The sequence below is a fragment of the Myotis yumanensis genome, unplaced genomic scaffold, assembly GCF_028538775.1.
Source record: "Myotis yumanensis isolate MYYU_CA2020_CCGP unplaced genomic scaffold, mMyoYum1.0.hap1 SCAF_2, whole genome shotgun sequence".
In the NCBI taxonomy this organism is placed as follows: Eukaryota; Metazoa; Chordata; class Mammalia; order Chiroptera; family Vespertilionidae; genus Myotis; species Myotis yumanensis.
The window spans coordinates 173,792,653-173,819,815 of record NW_027223753.1 but is presented as its reverse complement, the minus strand read 5'-3'; the positions used below and the strand labels follow the sequence as shown (position 1 = coordinate 173,819,815).

General features: G+C 48.5%; 2 protein-coding genes across 7 annotated transcripts in view; one reads left to right on the top strand and one right to left on the bottom strand.

The window, feature by feature from the left end:
• The window catches only part of SENP2 (SUMO specific peptidase 2), a 35,120-nt gene extending 28,460 nt beyond the window's left edge, over positions 1-6,660 (top strand). For both annotated transcript variants that reach the window (XM_070406643.1, XM_070406644.1), the window contains 2 exons: positions 1,871-1,966; positions 5,144-6,660. In XM_070406643.1, the coding sequence (XP_070262744.1) occupies positions 1,871-1,966; positions 5,144-5,206 (159 nt within the window). In that variant the 3' untranslated portion in view covers positions 5,207-6,660. The remainder of the gene's footprint in view (positions 1-1,870; positions 1,967-5,143) is intronic.
• Positions 6,661-13,475: 6,815 nt separating this feature from the next.
• Positions 13,476-27,163, bottom strand: part of IGF2BP2 (insulin like growth factor 2 mRNA binding protein 2) — a 154,779-nt gene continuing 141,091 nt past the window's right edge. For all 5 annotated transcript variants that reach the window (XM_070406637.1, XM_070406641.1, XM_070406638.1 and 2 more), the window contains 6 exons: positions 22,929-22,997; positions 21,955-22,071; positions 18,854-18,928; positions 18,562-18,693; positions 16,581-16,694; positions 13,476-15,252 (listed from right to left, as the gene is read on the bottom strand). In XM_070406637.1, the coding sequence (XP_070262738.1) occupies positions 15,160-15,252; positions 16,581-16,694; positions 18,562-18,693; positions 18,854-18,928; positions 21,955-22,071; positions 22,929-22,997 (600 nt within the window). In that variant the 3' untranslated portion in view covers positions 13,476-15,159. The remainder of the gene's footprint in view (positions 15,253-16,580; positions 16,695-18,561; positions 18,694-18,853; positions 18,929-21,954; positions 22,072-22,928; positions 22,998-27,163) is intronic.

Genomic DNA, 27,163 nt, shown 5'->3' with positions numbered 1-27,163 from the left:
CTGTCAGAGGCATATTACTTCTGCTTGACCTCCTCCCTCCCTCCCTCACACTCACCCTTAGGCATGCATTCTCCTGAAGTGTGTGTACATCTTATGAATGATCTACTTCTTAATCTTTTTAACCAAGATGTTTGCTTCATAGCCTTTATCTTCTTGCTTAACTTATAAATGTTATCTACATGCTCATATGTCTCAAAAAATTGAAGAAAAAGCAGAAAAGAAAAACCTCAATAAATTCAGGTCAGCCACTTGTCTTGGTAGGCCCTAATGAAAATTTGAAGTTCTTGTTCAAAACTTACCTTGACATTTTATATATTTATGTCTTTAGTCGCCTTTAGAAACATCGATGAGAGAGAAACATCGATCAGCTGCCTTCTGCACATCTCCTACTGGACAGTTCTATGCTGTTTGTGAATGTGTTTGGGTCTTGCCAGGTTTGAATCTCATTCAGGGTTGAAAAAAGTGTACATCTTTGAGTCCTAATGGCTTCTTTTTAAAGTAAGGTACATTAATTTAGTTTTAGCCCTAGCCTGTGTCTACCTGGCCAAAAGCATTTTCGTTTCTAAGTTGAATAATTAGAAAGGTAAGCTTTAAATTTTCCTGAGGAGAGCACAGATACAAGAAGTCTGTTAGGATGAAAACCGTGTACTGGGAAATGTAACAAAGAAAACAAGTTGTCTTTATTTGTATATTGGCAATTATAGTTCTTTCCAGTCTGTAGGAGATGCTGGGCTTGGGAGAAAAGTGAGAAGTACCTACCATCTGTATGGGTGGTGTGCATGTTTAAACAATTTTTCCACAATAATCATCTGTATTTCTTTGACTAAAAATTGAGCTGTTTTCATCTAGTATGTTTTCCAGCAGTGGAATCAGACTCTCTTATGCTCTTATTACCTTGTGCTCATTATAACAGAGCCGAAGTGTGTGAGGGGCTGGCCCAGATTAGTGCAGCGGGGCTGGGGAATGTGTGCGTTTATTATGTCACTTGGGCTTATGATACCCTTTTGCTTCGGCACAGAACTGAGCAGCAAGGCAAGGTTTCCTAATTAGTTAGAGCCTACAAGAGGTTTTTTTTGTTTGTTTTGTTTTGTTTTTTAAATTTCTTTATTGATTAAGATATTACATATGTGTCCTTATCCCCACATTACCCCCATCCTCCCCCTCTCATGCCCTCACCCCCCTGTTGTCTGTGTCCATTGGTTAGGCCTATATGCTTACATATAAGTCCTTTGGTTGATCTCTCCCCCTAACCCCCACCCTCCCCTACCTTCCCTCTGAGGTTTGATGGTCTGATCGATGCTTCTCTATCTCTGGATCTGTTTTTGTTTGTCAGTTTCTATTGTTTCGAGAGGTTTGTTTTTTCTTGTTTTTTTTTAATCTTCCCCTGCTTGCCAGAGCAGTAGTCTTATTCTCCTCTAGGGAGGAGAAACTTAACTCTGCAATATTGAAGTAGGTTAGCTGTCTTGTAGACATATTCCTGATTGAGCCACACTTAGCCCTTTTCAGAATTTATAAATTTCTGAAATAATTCTGACTAGAATTCCTTTTCTTGGTAATAAACCTTCTTTCAATTTGGTTTCTTTAAAGTTTCTTCATGGAACTCTCACTTTCCTTTTCTATTTCCTTCTGAAAAACATTTTCTATGGGGTCACATACTCCATGTCATGGTTGGGATTTTAATGCTACATAAAGACTAATTGTGTGTGTGTGTGTGTGTGTGTGTGTGTGTGTGTGTGTGTGTCTATTGTGTATATGTTTAATATTTACCTTTATAATATTGTTTATCCACAGTAACATTTAGAAAAAGCCAAAGGAGTTTGTATTTAATGAAATTTTACCTCTTCTTCCCTTCCTTTTTTTGTAATTTTAGGAGATTCCTCAACAGTTGAATGGGAGTGATTGTGGAATGTTTACTTGTAAATATGCAGATTATATGTCTAGGGACAAACCTATCACATTTACTCAGGTGAGTGAAGACTCTTCCCCATCCACTTGTTACTAAACAAGATAAACTTAAAGCATGTTAGCAGTGCCTGGCGCACATTAAGATCTTAATAATGGTAGCTGTGCTGCTGTCATTGCTCTAAACTTGGCTGTAGCCCTACTCTTGCTAATATGAGGGTTTGTCACTGCATCTGCTCTCGGTTTTTCCAAGTCTTCATGATCATTGTGTCAGTATGCTGTCTTTCACCTCCAGTGTTCACCAGTTTCTGAATATGACTGATATTTTTAGCTGAAGGAGGCAGGTCAGAATAGGTAACTGCGAGGGGAAATCAGGCCTTGTAAGCCACAGGTCTAAGCTGTAATTATGAATTCTGCTTTTCCCTTCTATTCTAGTTATTATTGGTTCCCAAAGCTCTGTATTTGAGTGAAAATTAAAATATGTTGGAAACGAAAATTTGTGTTTGTAACAGTGGATTCTCAACCTTTTTACAACTGAAGAAAACCCCCTCTAAAAATATTTTTCTTAACCACACCTCATTTTGATAGATGTTGTCTACCAAACTGTACTTATTGACTAGTAGGACTGATAACCCCATTCCAAGCTTTGGGGCAACGTGAAAGAACCAGGGCTCTGATGTGGAATTAATACTGTTCCAGTCTTAAATAAAGGCACTTATTATGAGCTTCAGCACTTTTACTAAGAATAAATGTACAGTTTTTTACTACATGTTTTGAGCTATTTAAAATATACAAATCCAGAAAGAAAGAAAAAAAAGAAAAGAAAATACAAATCCATGACTTAAGACTTTTTTGGTCTCTCCAGGTGGGAAATCACTAGTAAAGGGGTATAGCCAGCTATTTATTTTTATTATTATTTTTTAATATATTTTATTGATTTTTTTACAGAGAGGAAGGGAGAGGGATAGAGAGTTAGAAACATCGATCAGCTGCCTCCTGCACACTCCTCACTGGGGATGTGCCTGCAGCCAAGGTACATGCCCTTGACCAGACTCGAACCTGGGACCCTTCAGTCTGCAGGCTGACACTCTATCCACTGAGCCAAACCGGTCAGGGCTATCCAGTATTTATAACGAGACACCAGGAATACCTCAAGGGCGTAACTTCAGATTTCATTAAAAGAGGACTAGTTGAGTTACAGATGATTTTGGATTTACCTTGTATGTTGCTGCTTTGAAAATTGCCCCATGTAGTGATTATCAATTAAAGCAAAATAACACTAAGCAAAGAATCTCATTTTTTGATGCTTTTAAATAACAAGTGGTTATTTGTTCTGAGCCTAATGACATAAGATTTGAAGGGGAGAAGTTGCTGTTTGAACAGTATTGGCAATGCACAACATTTGGTAGAGCATAAAGAAATCTGTTGAGTTGTTTTTTCTTTACTTAGAGTTCATGTTTTTCTCAGAGAGCAGAATATATTAATTTTAGAATGTTTTGAAAAAAAGATATAAGTAGGAAAAGTTATCTATTGTGCCACTTCTTGGATATTCCCATTTTTGGTACACATTTTTGTTATGAGGTTGTTGGACTTTACTGTATAATTCTGCAAATTTTCCTTAACATGTAAAAATACTAATGATACATCCTAATATATAAAAGCCCAGGGTCCGTAACATCCAAAACGACCAAAGGCTCGACCAACAGGAAGTCAGTCACTGCCACCGCTGTGGGCGCCCCGACCCAGCACTGACTGCTGAGGGGGCTGCAGATCAGGCCCAAAGAGAGGCCTGGAGAGAGAAGCAGGATCTAATCCATAGCCTCTGTGGCAGCAGTTGATGAACACTTGCCTTTCTCTCTCGCTCCGGGCCTGGCCATCAGCCGTGACTCTCTTTCCCTTGGGCCTCTGCTGGGGCTGCTGATCAGCCCCACCTCTCTGATCAGGCCCATTGATAGGCCTGGAGATACTGACTGGCATAGAAACCAACCAATCAGAACCAAATCTGGGTAAAGTGTGAGAAGCCAATGGCTGCCTAGGAGGCGGAGCTTTTGATGCTGACTGGCATAGAAACCGACCAATCAGAACCTAATCTGGGTGAACTGTGAAGGCAGAACCTAAGGTGGGGGGCTGATGAGGGGTTTTAAGGGCAACAGTTGTTTGGTGTAAGGTGTAAGAAAGCGGTTCAATTTTTTAATGACCGGTTTGGCAGTATAGTGCATATGACTGGTTATCAGTCCAGACATATGTATTTTTGTCTGCCAAAAGCATCTCCTCCTGATGAAAAAGGCACCCCCCACCCCCCATTTAAGCAATCCTATCCTATATAATGTAGCTATATTACTAAAAGGGTCATATGCTAATTAGACCGGGTCGACTGGCCATCTTCTGGATGTCCGACTTCCTTCTGGACAAAGCCATGGTGGTGGGGGCCAAGGCAGAGGCCATTAGGGGTGATCAGGCCTACAGGGGAGGACAGTTGGGGCGAGATCAGGCCAGCAGGGGAGGGCAGTTGGGGGCAACCAGGCCGGCAGGGGAGGGCAGTTGGGGGTGAGATCAGGCCGGCAGGGGAGGGCCGTTAGGGGCGAGATCAGGCCGGCAGGGTGGGCCGTTGGGGGTGAGATAAAGCCAGCAGGGGAGGGCAGTTGGGGGCAACCAGACCGGCAGGGGAGGGCAGTTAGGGGTGATCAGGCAGGCAGAGGCAGTTGAGGCGAGATCAGGCCGGCAGGGGAGGGCAGTTAGGGGTGATCAGGAAGGCAGGCAGTGAGGTTAAGGGTGATCAGGCATGCGGCAGAGGGGTTAGGGGCAATCAAGCAGGCAGGCAGAGGCAATTAGGGGCTATCAGGCAGACAGGCAGGTGAGTGGTTAGGAGTCAGCAGTCCCAGATTACAAGAGGGAAGTCCAACCTCCAGTTTAGGCCCATCCAGAGATCAGGCCTAAACCAGCGGTAGGACTTCTCCCAAGGGGTCCCCGACTGGAGAGGGTGCAGGTCGGGATGAGGGAACACACACCTACCCCCCCCCCCCCCCCCCCCCTTGCACAAATTTAGTGTACTGGGCCCCTAGTATAATAATAAACATTATAAACCTCCTTTTTCATGGCTTCCTAAGTCTGCACCAGGATGTAAAAAAGTTAAGGCTTACCTAATGGACAGGGCATCTTACTTTATTTGCATGATTCACCTAAAAGTTGTTGATGCTGTGCAAGTGAGTTAATGTATATGTTGTTGGTGGATTCTTTGCAGCACCAGATGCCTCTCTTCCGGAAGAAGATGGTGTGGGAAATCCTTCATCAGCAGTTGCTGTGAGAATGCCTGGCCCAGTCCCTTAGCTGCTGGTGGTTCTTTCATGGACAAACGTTTTCATATACCTCATGCATTGTGGGTTTAAAAGTCCCTGCATCGCCTGTTCTCTCACAGGTACTGAGCTGTCAGACATGCATGAAGGCCCTGCACCCTAGTGTCCTGACTCGGTATGCAGAGGGCTGCTTGCAACCTGTTTGTAAGACTGTGCCTGCTCAGAGCCTGGACTATTCAACCCACATAGGAACAAACGCTAATTAATACTTTTTTTAAAAAGATTTTTCCCCCCTGTGAATGTGGAAAATGCAGGATTTATTCTATGAGCTGTTGTTTTCTGTGTTTGTTCACATGTATTCATTCGCTCACTCATTTGCATACATAATGGGCAGTGGCTGTTTTCTGCTGCTCTTTTACAGTTAACTTTGAATTGTTTGAACTATTTATTTCTGAAAAGACTGTTAATCAAGCTGCCATTCCCTGCTGAAGATGTAGCGGGAAAGCAGTGGGGGTGGGAGGAAGGAAGTGTTAGTTGACTTCTCTGTGACGTTGGAGCAGTAACTGCCAACCTGAAGCGGGAGGTCTTTTTTTTTTTTTTTTTTTTTTGAGGTTTGAAAATGCCAGGAGAAGCGCTGGGGTGTAGGCCTCTGATTGCCTTTCAGGGAAGGCAGAGACTCCGGCACCAGCATGGTGTCGGGAAAGTGGGACTGTGGCCAAGGGATTTTGGCTGCCCAGGCATCTTCCGAAGACTGTAATGGTCTAGAGCAGTGGTTCTCAACCTTCTGGCCCTTTAAATACAGTTCCTCATGTTGTGACCCAACCATAAAATTATTTTCGTTGCTACTTCATAAATGTAATGTTGCTACTGTTATGAAACATAATGTAAATATCTGATATGCAGATGGTCTTAGGCGACCCCTGTGAAAGGGTCGTTCGACCGCCAAAGAGGTCACGACCCACAGGTTGAGAACCGCTGGTCTAGAGAGACTTTTCCTTCTGGAAATGAGGTGACTGCTGCTCTTGAAACTGGATTTGAAGTAACTAAACCCTAAATCTTCATTTTTACCCCAGATCTGGTTGAGGATAAACCTCAGAATTGTAAGGGCTGGCCTGAGCTGTTTATTTCAAAAGGGTCTATTCAGCTTAAAGCTATTTTTCCTCAACGTGTTTTTTTTTCTATATAGAAAGCTGAAATTAAGTTTTGTATTCATTAGGATTTACATTCCCCCCACCCCCCATTCCACCCTAAGGAAAATTGTGGAAGAAAATTTAGTACTTGGCTCTGAGGTTAGAATAATCTATTTTGCATATGAAAGTTTGTATTTAACTTTTTTGTTCATTAAAAAATTTACAGTGGTTATGCATTTTTAATTTCAGAAAGTTTAGAATTGGTCAAAACATATTTTGCAAGATCTAGTGCCTAGTGTTGCTTTTTCAATGTAATAAAAGGTTGCCTGGCAGAACCTGAAAAGTATATGCTGAAATGATTTCTGACCCTTTCCCTACTAAACTCCCAAACTTTTCCTGGTACACAAAAGCAAGAGGTAAAACCAGAAAACGCGGGCATGTGTTAGCTATGAATGAACATGTCTGCCCCTGGAGGGCCTGGGCTGCTGCTCAGAGGCGTGCGATTGCAGCCAGTTTCCCTGAGACATGTGAACGTCTAGGTGTGGGACCTGGGGCTTGTGATGTGGATTAAACTGCTGCATCTACTTGATGGGCAAACCAGAGGACGTGTGCTTAGGTGGTGGTTAAAGAATGAGCCAGCTGTCCCACATCTCCCTCAGGCTCAGGCTGCACAGAACCCTTCCTGCAGCTTCGGTTCCTTCCCCGGGGCTGCTGGAGTGGGGCCAGTGAGCACTGGGATCGAGCAGCAGGCACAGCCGAAAAAGAGATTGCCTGGGTAGCATTATACTGAAAACCTGGTTCCCACTTAGCGCTAGTAAGTTCTCCTGGGAATGTAGTACCTTGGTGAATGTTTGTTCTATGTGGGGTAAATCCTGTCAGGAATGGCAGTCTGTGTTCTGCCCATATAAATGAGGCTGGGGGTTAATGTATTTGTATTACATTCTAAGCATCTTACTGAGGGGCTTCATAGAGCAGCTGTTTCCCAGGTCATAAGAGCAGAGTTAGAGAATGGCGTTCTACATAACCCAGACTTCCGGAAGTTAATGTGAGATACTCATGCTTCTCTAGGCACTGACCATGTCTGTCTTGATGCAGAGAAATTTGTTGGTAACAGAATTTTTTTATCTTAACAGTTTATGATAAAAGCAATCAGGTGATAAAAAGTTAATGATTTTATCAACATATATCAATAGTGAAATTACCAATATTAAAGTCAGTGAGATGATATATATTTATTAGAGCAGTTTGAGGGTCTGAAAAAGGGTAGAGTGAACCTTTTTTAGTAGGCAATCTCCAAAAAATTGATTAAAGTAGAAAAAATAAACCACTGTTGATAAGCAGATGTCTTTGTCATGTTTGACCTTGTACCAGAGTTGGGATGCAGAGGGGAAAGGCTTGGGGCTTGTGGAAGATGTCTGGAGGGCCCCATATTCTACCTCAGTTCCCTAGGCTGCTAGACTTCCTGTCTTTTCCTCCTCCGAACTGTGAAGCACAGCTTGCCCTGCCCAATGGTCATCGTTTGCCTGCATGTTGAGTTGCTTGGTGCTGGGACCAAGGTGTGGGTGTGGGGAGAATGTGTCCTTGGAGATATGTTGAACTTCTGATACAATAAATAAACAAGGTAATTTAAGTAATAACATTAGTACTGTAGTGCAGCTACATTGTTTAAATTGGCTTTTGTGAACTAATTGAGAATCTAAATTCTTTATGGTAGTTTGAGAAAAACTTTAAGGAACCAGTATTTAAACTTTTGGTACTTGTTTTTAAGTTGGAGATCTAGCTTACTATGTTCCTTTGATAATTTTTTAATTTAAATTTACCAAATATATATACAAGGAAAGGGTTTGGGTGTTTGAAATAGGTGTTCATTTTATCTATTCCCCAATAAATTAATCTCTTTAATTCGTTGGCTTTCACTTTTTTTTTATTGCAACTCAGTAATAAATGTATTTCATATTGTGTGTCATGAGTATATGTGGACACAAGTTTTACAAAAACATGACTTATTCTTACTACCCTCTGAATTTTATCTTGATATTTTAAAAATGTGCATTGTGACCACCAAGTTGATTCCTAAACCCACTAGTAGATGGAAATCCACAGTTTGAAAAACACTGCTCTAAATGAACTGGCAGCAAGATGCAAATTATATTTAAAACTATAAAGCTTGAGACTGCAAAGATGTGATAAATATGAGGCTGTTTTGAGATGAATCAACCTGAGAAAACAGGCCAGAAGCTCAGCAGAAATGTGGGGTATAAATAGTCCTTGTTCTTTAGGGTTTCACATTGATATTTCCTAAAATATGTTAAGTAAAAGTCCTAATCTATGTAGGATGCAGATCAAAGGATTCTATGGCTCAATGAATGTGTGCCAAGTGATGCATAGTCAACAGAATGAATTACTGTCTTAATCGACCATTTCTGAAAAGTTAGGACACTTAGCCCTTCCTGTGACACTCGTGGAACCTGTATGGATATACTTTGGAAAGTGTCAGGAGAGGCAACACAGTTCTTGGAAGCAAGTGTTGCTTCCTACCCCAAGCACACATATTACCTCCTGAAGATCATATGGTGATCCTAAAGTCTGTGGTTCTCACTTATACTTCAGTTGTATCTGTATGAGGTGTTCATAGCAGAAAAAAAAATACTGCTCAAAGGTAAAGAATAAGAATTTTGCAAACTCACCATCCAGAGTTAATAACATTGTGTTAACATTTTGGTATAAATCGTGGTCTTTGGCATATACTCCTTCTTATGTGTAATTGTGTGTTGTGTATGCTTGCGCATGTATATATTTTTGTTATTAACAAGTATGGACTGATACGATATATGGCTATATAACCCCTCTTCATTTAATTTATTTTGACCATATTTTCATGTCAATAAATATTGACATTTTAATAGCAGCATACTTTTGCAGTGTATGGCTATAACGTAAATCATTTAATCCAGTATTGTTGCACACACCACACTGCACAATATTTGGGTTATGCTCTTAGGAGAAATTCTTAGAAATAAAATTTCTGACAAGTTATGTATAGCAATAAAATCAGGGGAAAATCACTCATTGATACTTGGACTTGTTCTGGCACAAGAGATTATAGTCATTGACTTACATTTTATAAGATACACAATCATTACCGTAAATGGCTCATCTTTATTTTTTTTTTTTAATGTTTTTTATTGATTTCAGACAGAGGAAGGGAGAAGCGGGGAGAGAGAGAAACATCAATGATGAGAATCATTGGTCAGCTACTTCCGGGGGATCAAGCCTGCAAACCAGGCATGTGCCTGACCGGGAATTGAACGGTGAACTCCTGGTTCGTGGGTCAGAGCTCAACCATTGAGCCACACCATCTGGGCAAATGTGGCTCATCTTGACTCACCTTTTATTCAGAGGGGACAAGAGGGTCTGGAGTATTTTAAAGCAAAACCCCGACATGTCATTCTAGCTAAATACTTAAGAATGTCTCCCTAACTTTTAAAAAGCCCATGTTATTTTTACCATCTAACAAAATTAATAATTGGTGATATCATCTAATACTCAGTCCATATTCAAATTTCTCTGTTTAAAAAATACTTTATTATAGTCTTCTAACCTGGATATATACAGTGGGCTGAATGGTGGCCTCTGAGAACATAAGTCCATAACAATCCCTGGAATCTGTATTACTTTATTTTTCCGTCACCATTTCCCCCCCGATACCCGTTTCTACCCCCCCCCCCCCCCCCCCCCAATCACCACACTGCTTGAGGAATTTACCCTGGATTATTGGGTGGGCCCTAAGTGCATTTACATGCCGAATAAGAGAAAAGCAGAGGGAGTTTTGAGACAGAAGAGGAGGCAATAAGATGGGCCTAGGCACTTGATATTTTATACCCATTTTTTGTGGGGGGAAATCTGTTTATGCATCTAAAACAAAATCTGGAGAAAGACACCCAGTGTTATAGTAACGGTGGTCTGGGCAGGCTCTGTTACTTTATAAACGAGTTTGGAGGTTGTTTTGTTTGTTTTTAACGGAAAGAGGAGGCAATGAGACTGGAAGCAGAGACTGGAGTATTCCTTCCACAAGCCAAGGAAGCCTGGAGCCACCCAAGTTGGCAGAGCCTTTGGGGGAACATGGCCCAGCTGACACCTTGATTTTGGACTTGGGGCTCCAGGACCATAAGAAGATAAATTTGTTGTTTTAATCCATCAAATTTGTGGTGGCCACAGCAATCTCAAGAAACTACCAGCTCCAAATAAAATATGTAAATTGCCTTTGGTTGTCCTGATCACTGAAGGTTACTGGAGGCAAATGGGAATGTTCTTGTTTGTCAGCCACATCTGAGATTAGAGGCAGTTCCCCCAGTCACCCATGGGAACAAACCGCCTTGCATCTGGGCATCTTGCTTTCACAAGAGAATACAAGGAGCGTTGAGGTTAAGCTGGAGCATAATTCTGTTCTCTAAGGTTTTCTCTTTATACCAGCTATTCCTGAGAGAGCTATTAACACTCCTGGCTTCTAGAAAGACAGCACCTGGATGTGGCTGATGTGAGCTAGAATAGAAAATTAGCCCATATGCAGGATGTCTTAAATTTTAATTCACCAGCACACACCTTAAAGGGAATGTTGAGAGGAAAGAAAAAGCAGCAGCAAAAATTGACAGTAGATGGGAATTTGCTAGTCATGTTATTTGACATTAGTGGTAGCAGGACAAAGAAATCTCCATCAGGCTGTAGACAATGAGAGATTTGGATGCATATACAATTCAAGCTAATCTCTCAATACCTACGGTGTGGGCTTTTCATAACTGTTACCATGGGGATGCTTCTCTTGCCTACTTCCTTCCCCAGGGATGTAGGAATGACTATGCCAAGAGCTTGTCATACTCCAGTCCTTATTGCGTATCTGTCTACTCAGTCACTGAGTCACTTCCATCCCAAATGGAAGCCAGGTTATCTATCAGTTTTCCCTGCTTCCCTTAGAAGTCCAGTGTTTTTCCCCACCTTTGCCCATCCTGTCAAGATGCCTTCTATCTATGGTTACTCATTTCCTTTGGTTCTTGGTTGAAATCCCCCTAAACCTCTATCGATTCTCCCTTTTCTCAAGTTTGTAAGTTCTCCTCTGCTGGAACCCTCTTCTACTCTGCCGCCAGCCTGCCATCCTTCCCGTCCAGAACTCTTTGTTGGAGTCATCATCTCAAGGCAGAGTTGGGGCGGCAGGGGAGGTAACTAGGACAGAAGGGATGTTCAGGCCTCCTTACCATTCCTAGGAGATGTTAGCACATGCAAAGCCACTGTGGGTCTCGGGTTTTCAAGGGGGTCAATCCAAAGGATCAGGGAGGGGCTTTTTGAGTCTCGGAGGCTAATGAATTTCAAAACATTTGGTATTGACCTAAGTCTCCATTTAACAACTGCCATTTAATTTTTTTCATAAAATCATGCTCAATTAGGACTTTCTGGGATGTCAGGATGTCTTGTCAAGACAGAAAAAGTCTGGGATTTATAGATGAAATACCGTTTGCCTGAGTCCACATGTGGGAACAAGGCACACACAGGCGGCTGCTCTTATGTAGGTAAGACGGGGTAGGCCCCGTCCTGTAAAGGGTGGTCTCAGCTCGCGCAGCCCTGGGGAAGCTCAGAAGTGCCTGCATCAAGTGTCAAACAACCCAGCACCCGGGCTCTCAGAAAACGGGCCGAGAGAACACCTTGGCTAGGAACAAGCCTGCTGGCCTCATTCCTGCCACCTGCCTCTCCATGTGGCTCCCCTCCATTGCTGCAACCTTGGGACCACTTCTGGGTGCTTTGTCCCATGGCAAGTAGGGCGTCTGTTAGCATCCTCACTTGTCTCTCATATGTTCAGACACATATTTTGGAAATGGGCAGCTTAGGAGCTGGAGTTAAACCTCCAATTTTGCCACCTGAATAAAGGCCAAGGAAGGAAATCTGAGCAGCAGAGCCAAGAGGGGTCCTGCGTTATGCCTCCTCTCCTGCCGATTGCTCTGCATCCTCACAGATCCATCACCAAGCCCTCAGGCCTACATTTAAGGCCCTTCCTTTAAGGGTGTGCCGTTTCTCTGGCTGTTCATCTGGCATGCACACCTCAACCAAGGGAAAGGTTTTCAGAAATAACCCCGATTGTCAGGAGCCCCGGCTTCTCTCGGGCCAGCAGACTATGTTCCATTTCCTCTTCTGAGGGCAGTGGGCTTGAGGCCTGAGTGGGGAGGGAGATGAAGCCACAGATACTTGGGTTTCTAATGGCCACATGAGGGGATAGCACGTTCCTGCCCATGTCCATGCCAACCACAGCAGTGAGAGGAACCGCTGGCTTCTACACAAAAAAACTTTAAAATCAGCATCACAGATATTGAAAATAAAAGGGAAATCAGGAGTGTGGATGGGACATAGGCAAAGAACACATTTTAAGTGAATTAGGAGCCCTCAGTTTGTTAGAAGGGGGATGTGGCCACTGTGGAACCTATCAGTTCACCTCCGCCCGTCCCTGCTGGGCTTTGAGTGGTCACCCCAAAAAGCTTGACTGACCACCCCTGGCGGTCAAGTACCAACTCTTCATTCCTGAGTTGCTTGGGCTTTTAGCAGCCAGCAATCTCTGGCAAAGCCCACAGCTCTATGAACATGGGCTCATAAAGGGAACAGGACCACTCTCATCCGCCTGTTCAAATCTCCTTTCAGTGTGGTTTCTGGAGAGCAGGGAAGTACCTCTTCCCTTGAATTGTCAGGCCCATTATCCTCCCTCTTCTCCCCCAGAAAGATAAACTCCTTCCCTGGCCAGGCGTCAAGTTCATTAAAGACAGGCTGGTCTTACCTCGCTTGATACACAGCCCATCCCTCTGGTTCTGTGGTTCTCAAATTTGAGCACCAATGGGAGTCAACTGGAGGGCCTGCTGAAACGGACTGTGGGGCCCCACCTCCAGAATTTGATTCAAGGTGGACCCCAAGAACCTGCATTTCTAAAAAGTTCCCCGGAGCTAATGCTGCTGCTGGTCTGGTGACTGCACTTAGCTTCTCCCAGCCACCTCCTGGGAGGAGCTGGCCAGTCCTAAAGGTATGTGCCACCCACTTCCCAAGTCCCCTCAGAGCTGGAACTCGGCTGACCCCTTGGGACAGGCGATGCTTCTCGAAATAAGAGACCAAGACACCAGGATCTTGTTAGCTGGATATATTTCTTTTTTTTGTTTGTTTGTTTTTGTTTTTGTCACAGAACACTGTTTGCAGTAGAGGAAACTGGCATTGCAGTCTGATGGTAAAATGGCTTGTTCACAGAAACCAGTACATGTCCATCCTTTAGCGCAAAAGCCCTAATGGCACGTACCCTAGTGAGATTCAGGACATCTCCAACATCTTCTCTGTGTCTCTTGGTCATCTTTCTTTTTTAATAAACGTTTTCAAGGTTTGTCCAAAAGAAGGCCACGTGGGCTCCTGGCTGGCGGAAGGCGGGTGGTGCACACTTGGACCGTCACCTTCTCCGGGCTGGCAGCTGATATTGTATTTTTTTTCCAACTCATTTTTATTAAAAAAATAAAAAAATGCTCCTATCAGTTTTACAAAATCTCTAAGGGAAACACAAGAGCAAGGTGCTGAGGTAAAAAACACCTGAGGTAGCTTTTTTTGTGTGTTTTTCTCTTTTAAAAAAAATCTGTAAATTTAACGCCCTGGGCCAACGACCTCATGTAAATTGCTATTTTTTTCCACATTTTTTTTTTTTTCAAAAGAAAGAAATCATTTTGCTGAAAATGGATGGCTTATACACCAAAATGTAAAAAAGACAAAATATACTCTTTCTTTGCGGGGGTTTTTCTTTGTTTTGGTTGGTTCGATGGGTTCCTGTTTCCTCTTCCGAAAAGCTAGGACAAGTACCATTGACTCTTGTTCTGTTCAAGTGTCAGTTGAGGCTGGTTTGTGTGTTCGCTTTTGTTCCTTCTGTGTGATGTGATACTCAGAGCACTGCTTTGCCTGGGGGTGCATAGAGAGTGGGACTGAGGCAGAGGGGTGTGGGGACTAAAAGGATGGGTGTGGAGAAGGACGGGGAGAGATAAACAGAGACAGACTTATAGAGCGGTATGCAAAAACCAGTTTAAAACCCGTGAAGCAAAGAGAAATGGGTGTGAGCTCGACAGGGATGAAGACGGTATCCCTTCTGTTGACGTACACAGGTGACCCGGAGCTGCCGAGAGTGTCCTGACCAGATTTCCCTCTGGGTGGATTTGTGTGGGTGGCCTTGAAGCTCCTTATTAAACCATTAGACCTCCCAAAGAATGACTTGATTCTTTAACGTCTAGAAAAGCCTGATTTCTCTTTAAAAAGAAAAAAAATTAATACTTGATTAAGAATTGGAGTTAGTTGAGTTATTTGATATATTATTTCTAAAATATATTAACGCCGCAGGCACCCTGTGTAACCCACAGGCCACATATCTTAACATCTTTCCCCTTCTAATATGTACACACATGTACAGAGACAATTTTCCACAAAAGGAAAGTGAATTTTGCTTTGCTTTGAACACCTTCACCTATGTTAGTTCAACTAAAAGGGATAGCGTGGTGGGAGTTACGGAGGGATCCGAGTGGGCGGTGAAGTGGATGGCTGGGCAGCCTGCAGAGGCCCGGGGAGGCGGGAGGCTGGGCCGTGAGCCGCCAGCCTCCCTCAAACCCCTCTCCTGGCCACCAGGTCCTCAGGGCCTCTGCAGAGCCCTTGTGCCTCCGCAGACTTCTCATTCCTCAGGATGGTCTTTGGTTTGCTCCCGATCCGGCTGGCTGTGTTTGGTCTTGTGGTGTCAGGTGTTGGAAGGGCTACATTCATCCGTTGTTTTGCTGGTGCCTGTGGGAGCCTCACTTGCTGCGCTGTGAGGCGACTCCCTGAGGGTATTTCTGCTCCTGCTGCTTCACCTGTTGTACGATTTCCCTGATCTTGCGCTGTGCGGTCTGCAGCGGGAGAGGGGGTGAGCGGAGAAAAGGAACCCAGTTCTCAGGATGAGCGATGGGGGTGGGCTGAGCCTTGGGGAAAGGAGGTGCTAAGCTGGGCAAAGTGTCACCCACCCACTAAAGCCCTTACTACGGGTCCTTTTCTGCCTGGAAGTAAAGTGGCAGAATCCCCCCCCGCCAACCACCACTCAACCTCAAGGCTGCTGGGTCAAGGGTGAGGGGGTAGAACACCAAAAGCTTCCAGCTAATTGCTGGACAAACAGGCCAGGAAGCAGAAACCAGTGACCAGGGGACCTTGCGGAGGTCAGAGAGCACCCCCCTCCCAACTACACACACGGCTCCCAGTGCTGCCCACCCACTGCAGGAACCTGTGGCTCACACAGGGGGGCGCTGGGGTGGGGCAGCCGAAGTGGCAGTTGCTCTCCAGGGACAGTCAGCTCTCTAGGCAAAGGCACAGCCCTGGCTGGTTTTGCTCAGTGGACAGAGTGTCAGCCTGTAGACTGAAGGGTCCCATGTTCAATTCCAGTCAAAGGCATATGCCTGGGTTATGGGCTCGATCCCCAGTAGGGGTCTTGCAGAAAGCAGCCATTCAATGATTCCCTCTCATCATTGATGTTTCTCTCTCTCCCTATCTGAAATCAATAAAAATAAATAAATATATATATACATATATATATATTTTTTAAAAAAAGGCACAGCCTTGGGAGAGCAGGCTTGGATGTCAGCTTAGCTTCGACTGCCTTCATGGGCTTAAGCAAGGACCGAGATTTCTCGATCCCAAAACCCAACCAACAAAAAGCACCAAAAAGAGCTGTCCCTTCTGCATAAACGAGAAGCAGCTGTATGGAGGCCCTGTGTCCTGAGCGGGGGTGGTAGTGACTTGGAAAAGTAGAGGTAAGAGATAGGAGAGTCTGCTGTAATGAGCATTGAATGGTGAGATTTTGGCACGCAGGTTGGTTCTCAGGGTGCAGTCGGGAACCCTAAGGGTGGGCCCTTATGGGTATGTCTCCCAGCGGAGGAAGGCTGTCGGGCCTGAGCAGGAGGACGAGGGGACAGGAGGGCGAGGGGGCTTGAAATGTGCTTGGCCTGACTACGAAGTCCTACCCTCAGCGTCCTGCAGCATGCCGGGGGACAGGGTGGTGAGCAGGTGCTGAACAGCTGCCCTGCCCTGCAGTGGTGCCTGAAGGGTCAGGGAGAGGTTCCATCCCGGGGACGGGGTTAGGGCGATGGGTATATGCAGGGGCGGTGGCCACCTGACGGGCCACCACTAGCTTAGTCAGAGTTGAAAAGAGACTGGCAAGAAAGACCAGACCCTCACAGCACAGTACCTGGCTCGCAAAGAAATGCCCAATAATTCTGACGATCACTTCCTCGTTTTCATCCGGCGTTTGGTCACGAGGCACGATGACTTCTGCGCTGGTTAGGTTCTGCAGTTCATTCACCTGGGAGGGAGAAAGGTGGGCTCAGGGGGCAGCAGGGGGGTGGAGAGCAAGGAGGTGGAGGTGCCCACCTTCCCTTCAGTCTGGCACGCTCCTGGGCCTTCCCCGCCCTGGTCACCTGGGGCCCTGCTGGTTTGGACTCTGGGAGGCTCCAGGACAGGGACAGGGAGTCCAGTCCCTGAGTCCATGGAGCTGCTCCATGGGGCGGAATTTTCATTCTGCAGTTCTCACCAGTGTGGTTCCCACCCACGCTCCCTGGGGCCCCAGGATCCCAATAACCCAGGGATGAAATCACTGCTGGACAGCTAAGGACCCTTCATTCTCATTCTTGCCTCTGAGTCTTGCTCATGCTGTTCCTACCCTGTGTTCTCCCTGCCACTCTGCCAGGCCCACCCCTCCTTGTGAGGCCTCCAGGCCGTGGGTCCTGCCTTATCTCAGCCCCCTCACCCGCCGCAGTAGCACCACATTCCTGAGGGTTTGCGCCATGGCCCCGGCCCTGTCCCAGAGCTGAGCACACACACGTACGATGGACAGTTGACAGTGGGGGAGAGGGGTGCACACAGAATTCAATGACTGGTTCTAAAATGACCAAATAGGACCTCGAAGGACGCAGGATTCTACACCCTCGTGGTCTTATCTCAGTGGTTCTCAACCTTCTGGCCCTTTAAATACAGTTCCTCATGTTGTGACCCAACCATAAAATTATTTTCGTTGCTACTTCATAACTGTAATGTTGCTACTGTTATGAATTATAATGTAAATATCTGATATGCAGGATGGTCTTAGGCGACCCCTGTGAAAGGGTCGTTCGACCGCCAAAGCGGTCGCGACCCACAGGTTGAGAACCGCTTTTGTCTGCTTCCTTTTGCCCACTGCACGCCAACCTGCATAGTTGGATGTGGGGAGCAACACGCATGCCACACAGCTTCACTCTTTTGCCTAAAGGTAAATCATTCTATCTGTGATTCCTTGAAGAGTTTTTATATAAAGAAAATATAACACACACACACTCACACACACACACTCACACACTCACTCAGGCCCACAGCAACCTCCCGAATCCCTGCCACCTAGAACAGTGATGGCGAACCTATGACACGCGAACTCATTTTTTTGGTTGATTTTTCTTTGTTAAATGGCATTTAAATATATAAAATAAATATCAAAAATATAAGTCTTTGTTGCCGGGAACATCCCAGGGGCCGTGTTCCCTCCAGGCGGGTAGCTTGCGCTCTAGAACACACCTGGGGTTGGCGACCGGCTCATGTCTAAAGGCTGCAGAGTTCATTCACTGTTGCTTTTCAAATTGCATTTGTGGTATTGCCACCTTCAGGCTAAAACCTTGAATATTTTATTACAGAACAATTTCCTTCTCACCCACCGCCCTGCTGCTGAACTACTCCGGGCTGCAGAGGGCCAGGTTTGGGAAGTAACCGGAAGACCGAATCTGCAGGAGGGAGAGTCAGGGCCTCTGGGCATCTGTGGGGAGAGTTTAAAGAGTAGAGAGAGTGTAGGACACTCAAGGCCGCGGGCCTGGAGCGTGAAATTCGGTGCAGACGGTGGTCTGCGGAAGGGGTGTGCGCGGGTGGGGCTCTCCTCCCTGTCAGTTTCCTGTCCATTTCCTGCTGCCCATGCGGATACAGAGCGGCAGGAGGCAGCCTCCGGTGCCAGGGGGTGGAGACCCTCCCGGCAGGTCCCGAGGCGGTGCTCCTGGGCACACACACTGGGCTCTAGCAGCACCATGGATCGGGGCCCTTGGCTCCGAGTGACGCTCATTACATTTGGTTCTTGCAGAGCCAACGGGGTCTGAGGGGAGTCAGGCCGGGCGGAGAGGCAGCCCCAAGATGAAGCCAGCTCCGGGCACACTCACGGTTTTGCCGCCCTTGCCGATCACCCGGCCAGCAGTGGAAGAGGGCACTCTGATGTGGGCTTCCAGCTTCACCTCCTCTTTGGGGTTAAAGAAGTTTTCTTCTTTCAGTTTCCCAAAGATCCGCCCCTGAGCCTGAGAGAGCGAGACATGTCGGACGGTCGCACAGCTGCCAGTCCCCGGCTTCCACAGTGTGGCTGCGGGAATGGGGAGCCAGCAGCTGCACACCCAGCCCCAGGGAAGCCGTGCACAGGCGTGGGGCGCTGCTCCCGCCACCTCCCAAGACCGCACTGACCTTGAACTGGGCTTCTGGCGGTCCGGTGATGATGACCATCCTTTCGCTGACGTCGGGGCCTTCCGCTGGGGCAATCTGCAGGTCACAAGGAAAGGACCATGCTGCGCTCGGCTGCACCCCCTGCCCCTCCTCCTCTCAGTGGACGGCACACACACCAGCAAGAGAGTTCAGGGCTCCCACCTTTGTTTCGTCTTACCGCTGCCTCCACGCTGGGACACAGGAAGTCACTGGGTGTTTGGCTGCCCAGGGAGAGTTGGCAGCAGGCCAGTAGTCATTGCCTGTCCCTGCCCCGAGCACCAGTGAGCCTGGCCTCCTGTCACTAAGGGAGTCAAAAGCTCTAGGAAAAGGGAGGGACAGACTGTGCCAACTGAACCAGGGCCTAGAGGGGAGGAGGGACTGGCCCACAGAGGCCTCCACGTGTAGCCAGCTTGCAGGAAAGTAACCGTGGTGCTAAGTCTCAGCGCCCAGAGGCAGCCGCCGCATGCAACAGCCGACCTAGAGCAGGCACGGCCCAGAGATGCCTGAAGGGCTAATTCTTGGCGCCCATTGACCAAATCAGGTCTGCCGGCCTGTTCACTTCCTAGTGACCTGTGCCTGCCTTGCTCAGATTCTGCGAGAAACTCCCACCCCTCAATCGCCTGGCATTCACCAGCCCAGACCTGAGGTTTCAGGATGGTGTTCTACAGGCCCCTCTGGAGGGCCAGGCATAAAGGCCTCATTTTATGGCTGAAGCAAATGGGACCCAGACAAGTGAGGTGACTGCCAAGGTCACAGGGTGAGCCGGGGCTGCAGCAAGACCAAGGTCTGGGTGTCTGGGTTTTGTGTGGCATCTGAAGCCTACGGACCAGGTGCTGTGCAGGGAGGCAGGGGGAGCTCAGCTCTTGCCTGCATGTAACCAGAGCAGTCTCGGGGTGCACCTCCCCCACTTCAGCTCCACCCATCCTTTCCGGGTACTGGTTAGTGGAAAGCTCTCCCAACGTGCCCTGGTGTGGACTCTGGGGACTGGCGAGGCGAGGAACGGGCTCCTCTGGTGTGAGTCTTGCTTCAGAGACAGATGCTTTCAGAAACTTGGGATAAAGGGGATCCAGCAAAGACCAGGTTGATTTGAAAAAGGGGGCAATTTCTCTCACATATACTTGGCTTCCCTGGTTTTCTCTCCTCTTCCCTATGCGCTGGAGGCAGGGCTAGGGGAGGAGCAGGGTGTTGGCCCAGCATAAGGGGCATCCACACGCTGCCAGGCTGCGGAGCCCGTCCTGTCCCCCGGGCAGCCCTGCCTCTCCCCATCACAGAGGCCATCCGCAGTGATGCCCCACCACTCAGGCTTTCTGGGTGTAGAGAGGCTGTGGGGATGCTGTGGGGTGAAGCCCAAGGGACTGAGCTCTCCCTCATTTTCAGGAAGGACTGTTGGGAGTGATTCTGCTCTAGCACTCAGGTGGACATACGGAAAAACACTGGACCAGAAAAATAGCGTAACCTGGTAAAATCTTGGCATTTACATTACTTTTTTTAAAATATATTTTTTATTGATTTCAGAGAGGAAGGGAGAGAGAGAGAAACATCAATGATGAGAGAATCATTGATCAGCTGCCTCCTGAACGCCCCCTACTGGGGATTGAGCCTGTAACCCAGGCATGTGCCCTTGACCAGAATTGAACCCAGGACGCTTCAGTCCTCAGGCCAACGCTCTATCCACTGAGCTAAACAGGCTAGGGCGGCACTCACATTCTTTAGCTTTGCAGCCTTCATTAATATCTGGGTCCCAATTTCTAACTTCTGTCATTGGCCCCGTAAGTGCTCAAAATTTACACCTAAGAGCCAGTCCTTTCCCTGCCGGCCTTGAATGCCTCTACCTCCAACTCTCCCTTAGGGGAAAAAAAGGGAGGATTTAGTTGAAATACTCTCATTGTCTCCTGCATGGGATGTCAGACTACAGGACTGAACACTGGGGAAGGGCCTGGTGGTGCAGCCAGCCCTGTGGTCTTCACACCTACTCAGGGGGCGGGGCCAGCACAGCCTGGACCAGGTCTCCCTGCAACGCACCTGCTGGGTGCAAAGCGCCCCCGCCCCACCATGTGATCCACCACTGTCTCCCCCCCACCCCCACCCCCACCCCCACCCCCAGGGCTCTCATCCTGACTACTTCACAGGTGGGGTAAACGAGGGCTGGGAGGGGAAAGGATTTCCCTAAAACAAATTCCTTAATGCCCTCATTGCAATGCTTGTTCTGCCCGACTCAGCGGTTGTGCCTGGGTTTTTCTCTGCAGCACACGTGCTGTGGGAGAGATCCAGCTCTTCTCGGCGAGAGTGCAGGCATTCTCTCCCCAGTCACGAGACCTGTGGTGCGGAATTCCGGGTTGTCGCATGGCAGCACATTATTTTAGGTAACAATGGAACCTCTGTTTCCGAAAGTGTTTCATGAGGCTCAGGACGTGCTCAGCATGCTGCCTGTGAGTCCGAGCTGATAGCTGGGCTTGGAGCAGGACCAGGGCCGAGGAATCCTCCCCTTTCAGCTTCCCTGACCAATCTGCACCTTGTGCTCCAGGAGGCAGGATGTGGGTGTGTAACTGCAGCGACGCCTGCACTCGGGCCCCTCCCATCGGTCAAGGGCCTTCCTTCCTGTGCTCTCTGCAGTCCCAGGGCTTCCTGTCAGGTCATGCCACCGGCTTCTTGTTTATCGCCCGCTGCTTTTCAAAGAGTTTTTCATTCCAACTACTTTCTCCTAGTTCGAGGGTTTGTGAAGCGGAGACTAAGTTAAAGCCTCAACGCGCTGACCTGCTAGGCATGAACGGTTGCTCCACTAAGTTCACTCCCTTAGTTCGGAAAAGTCCTCAGCCTTTCAGGGCGGGACACTGGTCACCCAGAGAGCTGGGTGGCTCCTCTGCTACGCATGCCGTTTCTAATGCAGTTGTTAGTTGGACAGAAAAGGAATGAGAGAGGTAAAGATGAGAGCGGGCGGGAAAGTTCTGTGGGCGGCTTGTCCCGGTCCCGTGGGACTCTGTCCCTGGATGGTGCAGGAGCTGCCATCCTGGGGACTGACAGCAGGAACACGGTGGTGGTGGAGGAAGTGGGTGGGGCACAGGCGCTATGGAGAGAGGCGTTACCTTGATGGAGGCGCCCGCAAACCGAGCCAGCTGCTTGATGTGCGCGCCCTTCTTCCCGATGATGGCCCCCACGGCCTGGGTCGGGATGAAGAGATTCACGATCTCCTGCTCCGGGTACTGGAAGGGCAAGACAAGACAGAGGCCTTCCCAGGGGGTGGCTCCTGCAGGAACTTACCCGCCACCCACCATGGGCCACCTGGTGGGGTGGCCCCACCACCAAGAAGATGGCCCCAGTGGCGCCCGGATTCTCTGGGGGCCTAGAGCTCTGCGGGTGTGACGCCTGCAGAAGGAACCTGAACGCAACCAAGCACCATGCGCCGGTCAAAAGGCAAAGGCCTCCTGGGCACCTATCACCCGTTTGCTGGACACAGGAAGCCATCCATTCACAGGTTTTCTGCCACAGACAAATGGGATTGTGTGGTTTGCCCGTCTCCAGGCAAGAAATCCATGAAATGGATGGTCTGACACGGGGCTGGGAGGCTGTCGGCGGGAACAAGAAGCTGCCCGCTGCCCGGCCGCCTTGCAGCCGAACGGCATTTCCACTAGACGGTGCCTGGCCAGCCGCCTGGTGACAGCCCAGAGACGTGGGCAAGGCCACAGGGGTCTGTGCCACGGGGTTCACAGAAATAAAAGGACCCCGTTCGCCAGACTTTGTTCAAAGATCTCTGAGAACTCTGGTCTTCAGCCCAACACAGCCTCCTGGTTTGACCCGCTGACGACTCATTTGTGCCACTTTTCGCACCGGCACCCATAGGCCTGTGAGCATTTCAGGCCGTTCAGCGGGACAGCACCAGCGCACTGAGGAGCCTTTGCGCACTAGAGCGCAGGCCGGGCACACGGACCCCCGTGGTGGGCCATTCCAGGGCGACCTGGAGCACAGCGCCCGGCACTCACACCGGTCAGTCCGCCAGGACGACGTGGTGCCAGCCACAGGCGAGGGGAGGGGCGGATGGGCTGAAGCGAGGGGCACTTACGGAGTGATGATGCGGGAACGGGCTGAACTGGTGAGGGGGGTACAGGCTGGAGAAGTATCCGGAGTGGCTCTGCAGCAGGAGAGAAAGGGCCAGTCAGCGGTGCCCTCGGGGACACTCACCAAACTCGGGGCAGCACGGTTACCGCCGGCAACACAGGCTCCCGGTCCCACCGCACACCTCCCTGCGGCACTGGGAGCCCTGCACCGCCTTCCCCCTCAGAGCGCTGGGCCGGCCGAGGGTTTAGCGTTTTTAGCTGAGATGTTTTTGACTCCTAGGAACTTATCACGGGAGCGAGTACACGCGTGCGCACGCCCCCTCCCCCACACCCTCCCCCACCCCCACACAATGCAAGGAGTCACACAGAACAAGCAGAGATGCTCCTGGGAAATCAGTGAGCTCATCACAGCGTTTCAGAAGGAATGGGGAGGCTGAGAAGAGAGAAACTTAAAAACAGACTGAAGGAGGAAGAGAAAGAATAAATACACGTGTGTGAGCATGGGGAAGGGGAGGCAGGGGACAGGAGGGCAGATGTGGATAGAAGAAAACGGGCTTTAGGAGAATTACATTTAAAAGGAGCTGCTTTGTTATTGAAAACCTGCTTGTACTAGGCACTGTGACAGATACTTTACATCTACTCTGAAACGCTTTTTTAAAAAATATATATTTTATTGACTTTTTACAGAGAGGAAGGGAGAGGGATAGAGAGTTAGAAACATCGACGAGAGAGAGAAACATCGATCAGCTGCCTCCTGCACACCCCCTACTGGGGATGTGCCCACAACCCAGGTACATGCCCTTGACCGGAATCGAACCTGGGACCCTTCAGTCTGCAGGTCGACGCTCTATCCACAGAGCCAAACCGGTTACGGCTACTCTGAAACACTTTTAATCCTCACAATAGTCCTGGAAACAGGAATATGTCTGATTTTATGTATATACTAGAGGCCCGGTGCACGAAATTCATAGGGGGTGGGGGGTTCCCCTCAGCCCAGCCTGCACCCTCTCCAATCTGGGACCGCTGGCTCCTAACTGCTCACCTGCCTGCCTGTCTGACCGCCCCTAACTGCCTCTGCCTGCCAACCTGATGGCTCCTAACTGCACCGCCCCCCCCCCTCAACCTGGTCGCCCCCAACTGCCCCCCCACCAGCCTGGTCACCCCTAACTGCCCCTCCTGCCAGCATGGTCGCCCCTTACTGCCCTTCCTGCCAGCCTGGTAGCCCCCAACAGCCCCCCTCTGCCGGCCTGGTCGCCCCTTACTGCCCCTCCTGCTGGCCTGGTTGCCCCACATAGCCTGCTGCTCAGTCGTTTGGTTGTCCCTCACTAACCCCCCTGCCGGCCTTGTCACCTGACTCAACCTGTTCAGTTGTTTCGGATGTGACGGCCCCTGGCTCGCTATTTATTATTTATTTTATATATATATATATATATATATATATATATATATATATATATATATATACACACACACACACACACACACACACACACACATATATATATTTTTTTAATCCTCACCCAAGGATATTTTTCTTTTTTTTTTTTAAGAGTGAGAGTGGAAGGGAGGAAGTGGGGGTGGGGTGGGAGAGAGAAAACATCAATGTGAGAGAGACACATTAACTGGCTGCCTCCCACATGCACTCTGACCAGGGCTGGGGATCAAATTTGCAACCAAGGTACATGCCCTCTGGTCCGCAGGCGGCACTCTGATCGACCAGGGCTTATTTTGTATATTCTTTTAGGCAGGACACTGGCCTGAGTTACCAAAGTCAGGTTAAATGTGCTTTACACACCGCCATGTAAATGCCGACATGCCCATCAGAGGAAAGCTGGGCTCTGGGCACCGATCCCTCACGCCTGCCCCGTGAGAAACCGCCCAGGAAACCCATTCCAACAGTGGTCAGACATGAGGAGGTAAGGGTCCCAGCTTTCACTTGAGGGAGGGCCCTTGAGCAAATCTGGTTCCCTTGTCTCCTGAATCTGAGCTCCATATCACAACTTTGCCTTATGGCACATTAGGGACAAAATGAAAATGTTCCCCGTTTGAGCTTGGAAAGCAGACTGGCCTCAGAGAAAGAGAGGTGCAATCTCTGTGGGGAGTTCTAGGTGCGCAGAGCACCTGTGGGGCTTATAGAAGCGACCCATCACTGTAGTACAAGCCTTTGCTTTCATGACTTAGAAAGAGGCTGCAGTGACACCTACTACCCACAAGAGGGGGCTAGGAGACCAGCGTTCTCTTGCACACACACCTCCAATTGTTTGGCTCACTTGGTCCTGCTTTTCTTGAAGAGCATCAGCTCCAGACCCCTGTCTGTGCAGGTCCCTGTTCTGGGGGCTGCCCTGGGCCATGGCAGGTGGGGGCAGAGCTGCTGCAGGTTTTCTGCTCAGACAAAGCTCTAGCTTGGGGTAAGGACACTTCTGCCCTCTTCCCACCTGGACAGCCCTCACAGCAGAAGTAATTCTTTTCAATTGCAATTTGCCTTTTCCAGAAACTCATGTGAGGTCAAGAACACACAGGCTGCACAGTGTGGCTGCTATTCCAGGTTCAAATTCTCTCAACATGAACACGGTTAAATGTAGATCTACCACTTGGGTTAGGGGAGAGAATGAGCTTTAAAAGGATAAAGAGAACAGATTCCCCGCTCCCCATGTTACTCGTGAGCTACCACAGCTTAGAAGACTGTGCGGGAAGAGCCCCGGACTCTGCAATCAGGAGCCGGTCTTCCCAGAGGCTCTGCCGCTGGCCTTTGTGTACAAAAGGGGGCTTTTGGAGTCAGAAGGCTCAGAAGGCCCCAGGCTGAACCACTAGCTCTTTACAAGTTGTAGGAATTTATTCAGCTTTTCCGAGCCTCACCCACAGATGGACTAAAATAGGACATTTAGGTCTTATCACACTGGCGAGGGGTCATTCAATCGTCCATTCATGCAAAAGAGATTTGAGCACCTACTATGTGTGAAGCACTGTTCTAGGTGCTGGGACACAGCTATTCAGACAGAGGAGGTCACACTGCCGCCATGGGTCTTAGGTTCTACTGGGGAGGCAATTACTGTGAAGAAAATGAACAGGGCGGTGTGAGGAAGGGGAGCTGCGGGATGAGGGATGGGATGGTGATTTAGCTAGAGGGGTGGCCTCTGAGTTGGGAGGGGATGGAGCCTTGGGAAAGGCACGGGGAAGGGAACATTCGAAGCTCGATTCTCAGAGGTCCAGAGCTAGAAAAGGGGTTGGCCTGTTTGAAGAACAGAAAGGAGGCCGGTATCGCAAAAGCGAATAAAAGCACAGCAGGGTATGACGGGGAGGCAGGCAGGCGGGATCACGCAGGGCCCTGTGGGCCCAGGTGTGGACATGGATTGACCCCAAGTGCAATGGGTACCCCTGGAGGATGTTACGTGGCATTCAATACGGTCGCAGGAGGAAGAATCTGTCACCAGGCACTGCATGGCCGAATGCGTGGCACTTACTTGTGATAAAACGTGTGGCTTATCTGAGCATACTTTCTATTTCCCATCGGCCCAAGCTTACATGGCATCGATCATCTCAAGTGGAAAAGGACTTTCAAAACGTGCTTAGACATAACGATCAGAAAAGTAACCTGTTGACGGCCTAAATACATGTTTTCCTCAGTGGGAAAGCAGGTTGTAGCCATCTGATGGACCGAGGCCCCAGGGAGCGGGGAGGCCAGTGTGCAGCCCCAACCCCAATATGGCAGCTGGGCTCACTGTCTCAGTTGGAGGGTCCCGAGCTATTTTATGACGGAGAAACTACTCTATTTTTTAGTGTGTCAAAAGCATTATGACCCTGGGGACGGGAGTGGAGGTGTGATGGGGAAGGTGCCACTGCTAGGGGAGCCCCACCGCCTGCCATGGTCATTATTATCCATGGTTCATGTCAAATTCTGAGTCAGAGGGGACCTGGTGTCTGCTTCTCCCCTATGCTTGACTATGCTGGGGCGATAGGTAGAAGAGTATATACCAAACACACTTTCGAAAATTAAAAAGGGAAATTTAAACAGTTGGGCCTACTTTTCCTGGAAGAGCTATAGGGTTCTTCATTCCAAGCTGTTTCCTGTGACCATCTGACGCATGATTTAGGTGACACTCTGCAGCATGAAGAAATCAGGCGTACAGCTTTAGTATGATAACAGTGTGATGCCACATTGCAAGGAGGGCAGGTGCTCACCCTGGGAACCAGGGATATGGACACAGGCCTGGGAAGGGCAGTAGACTTGGCCAGAGGGGTC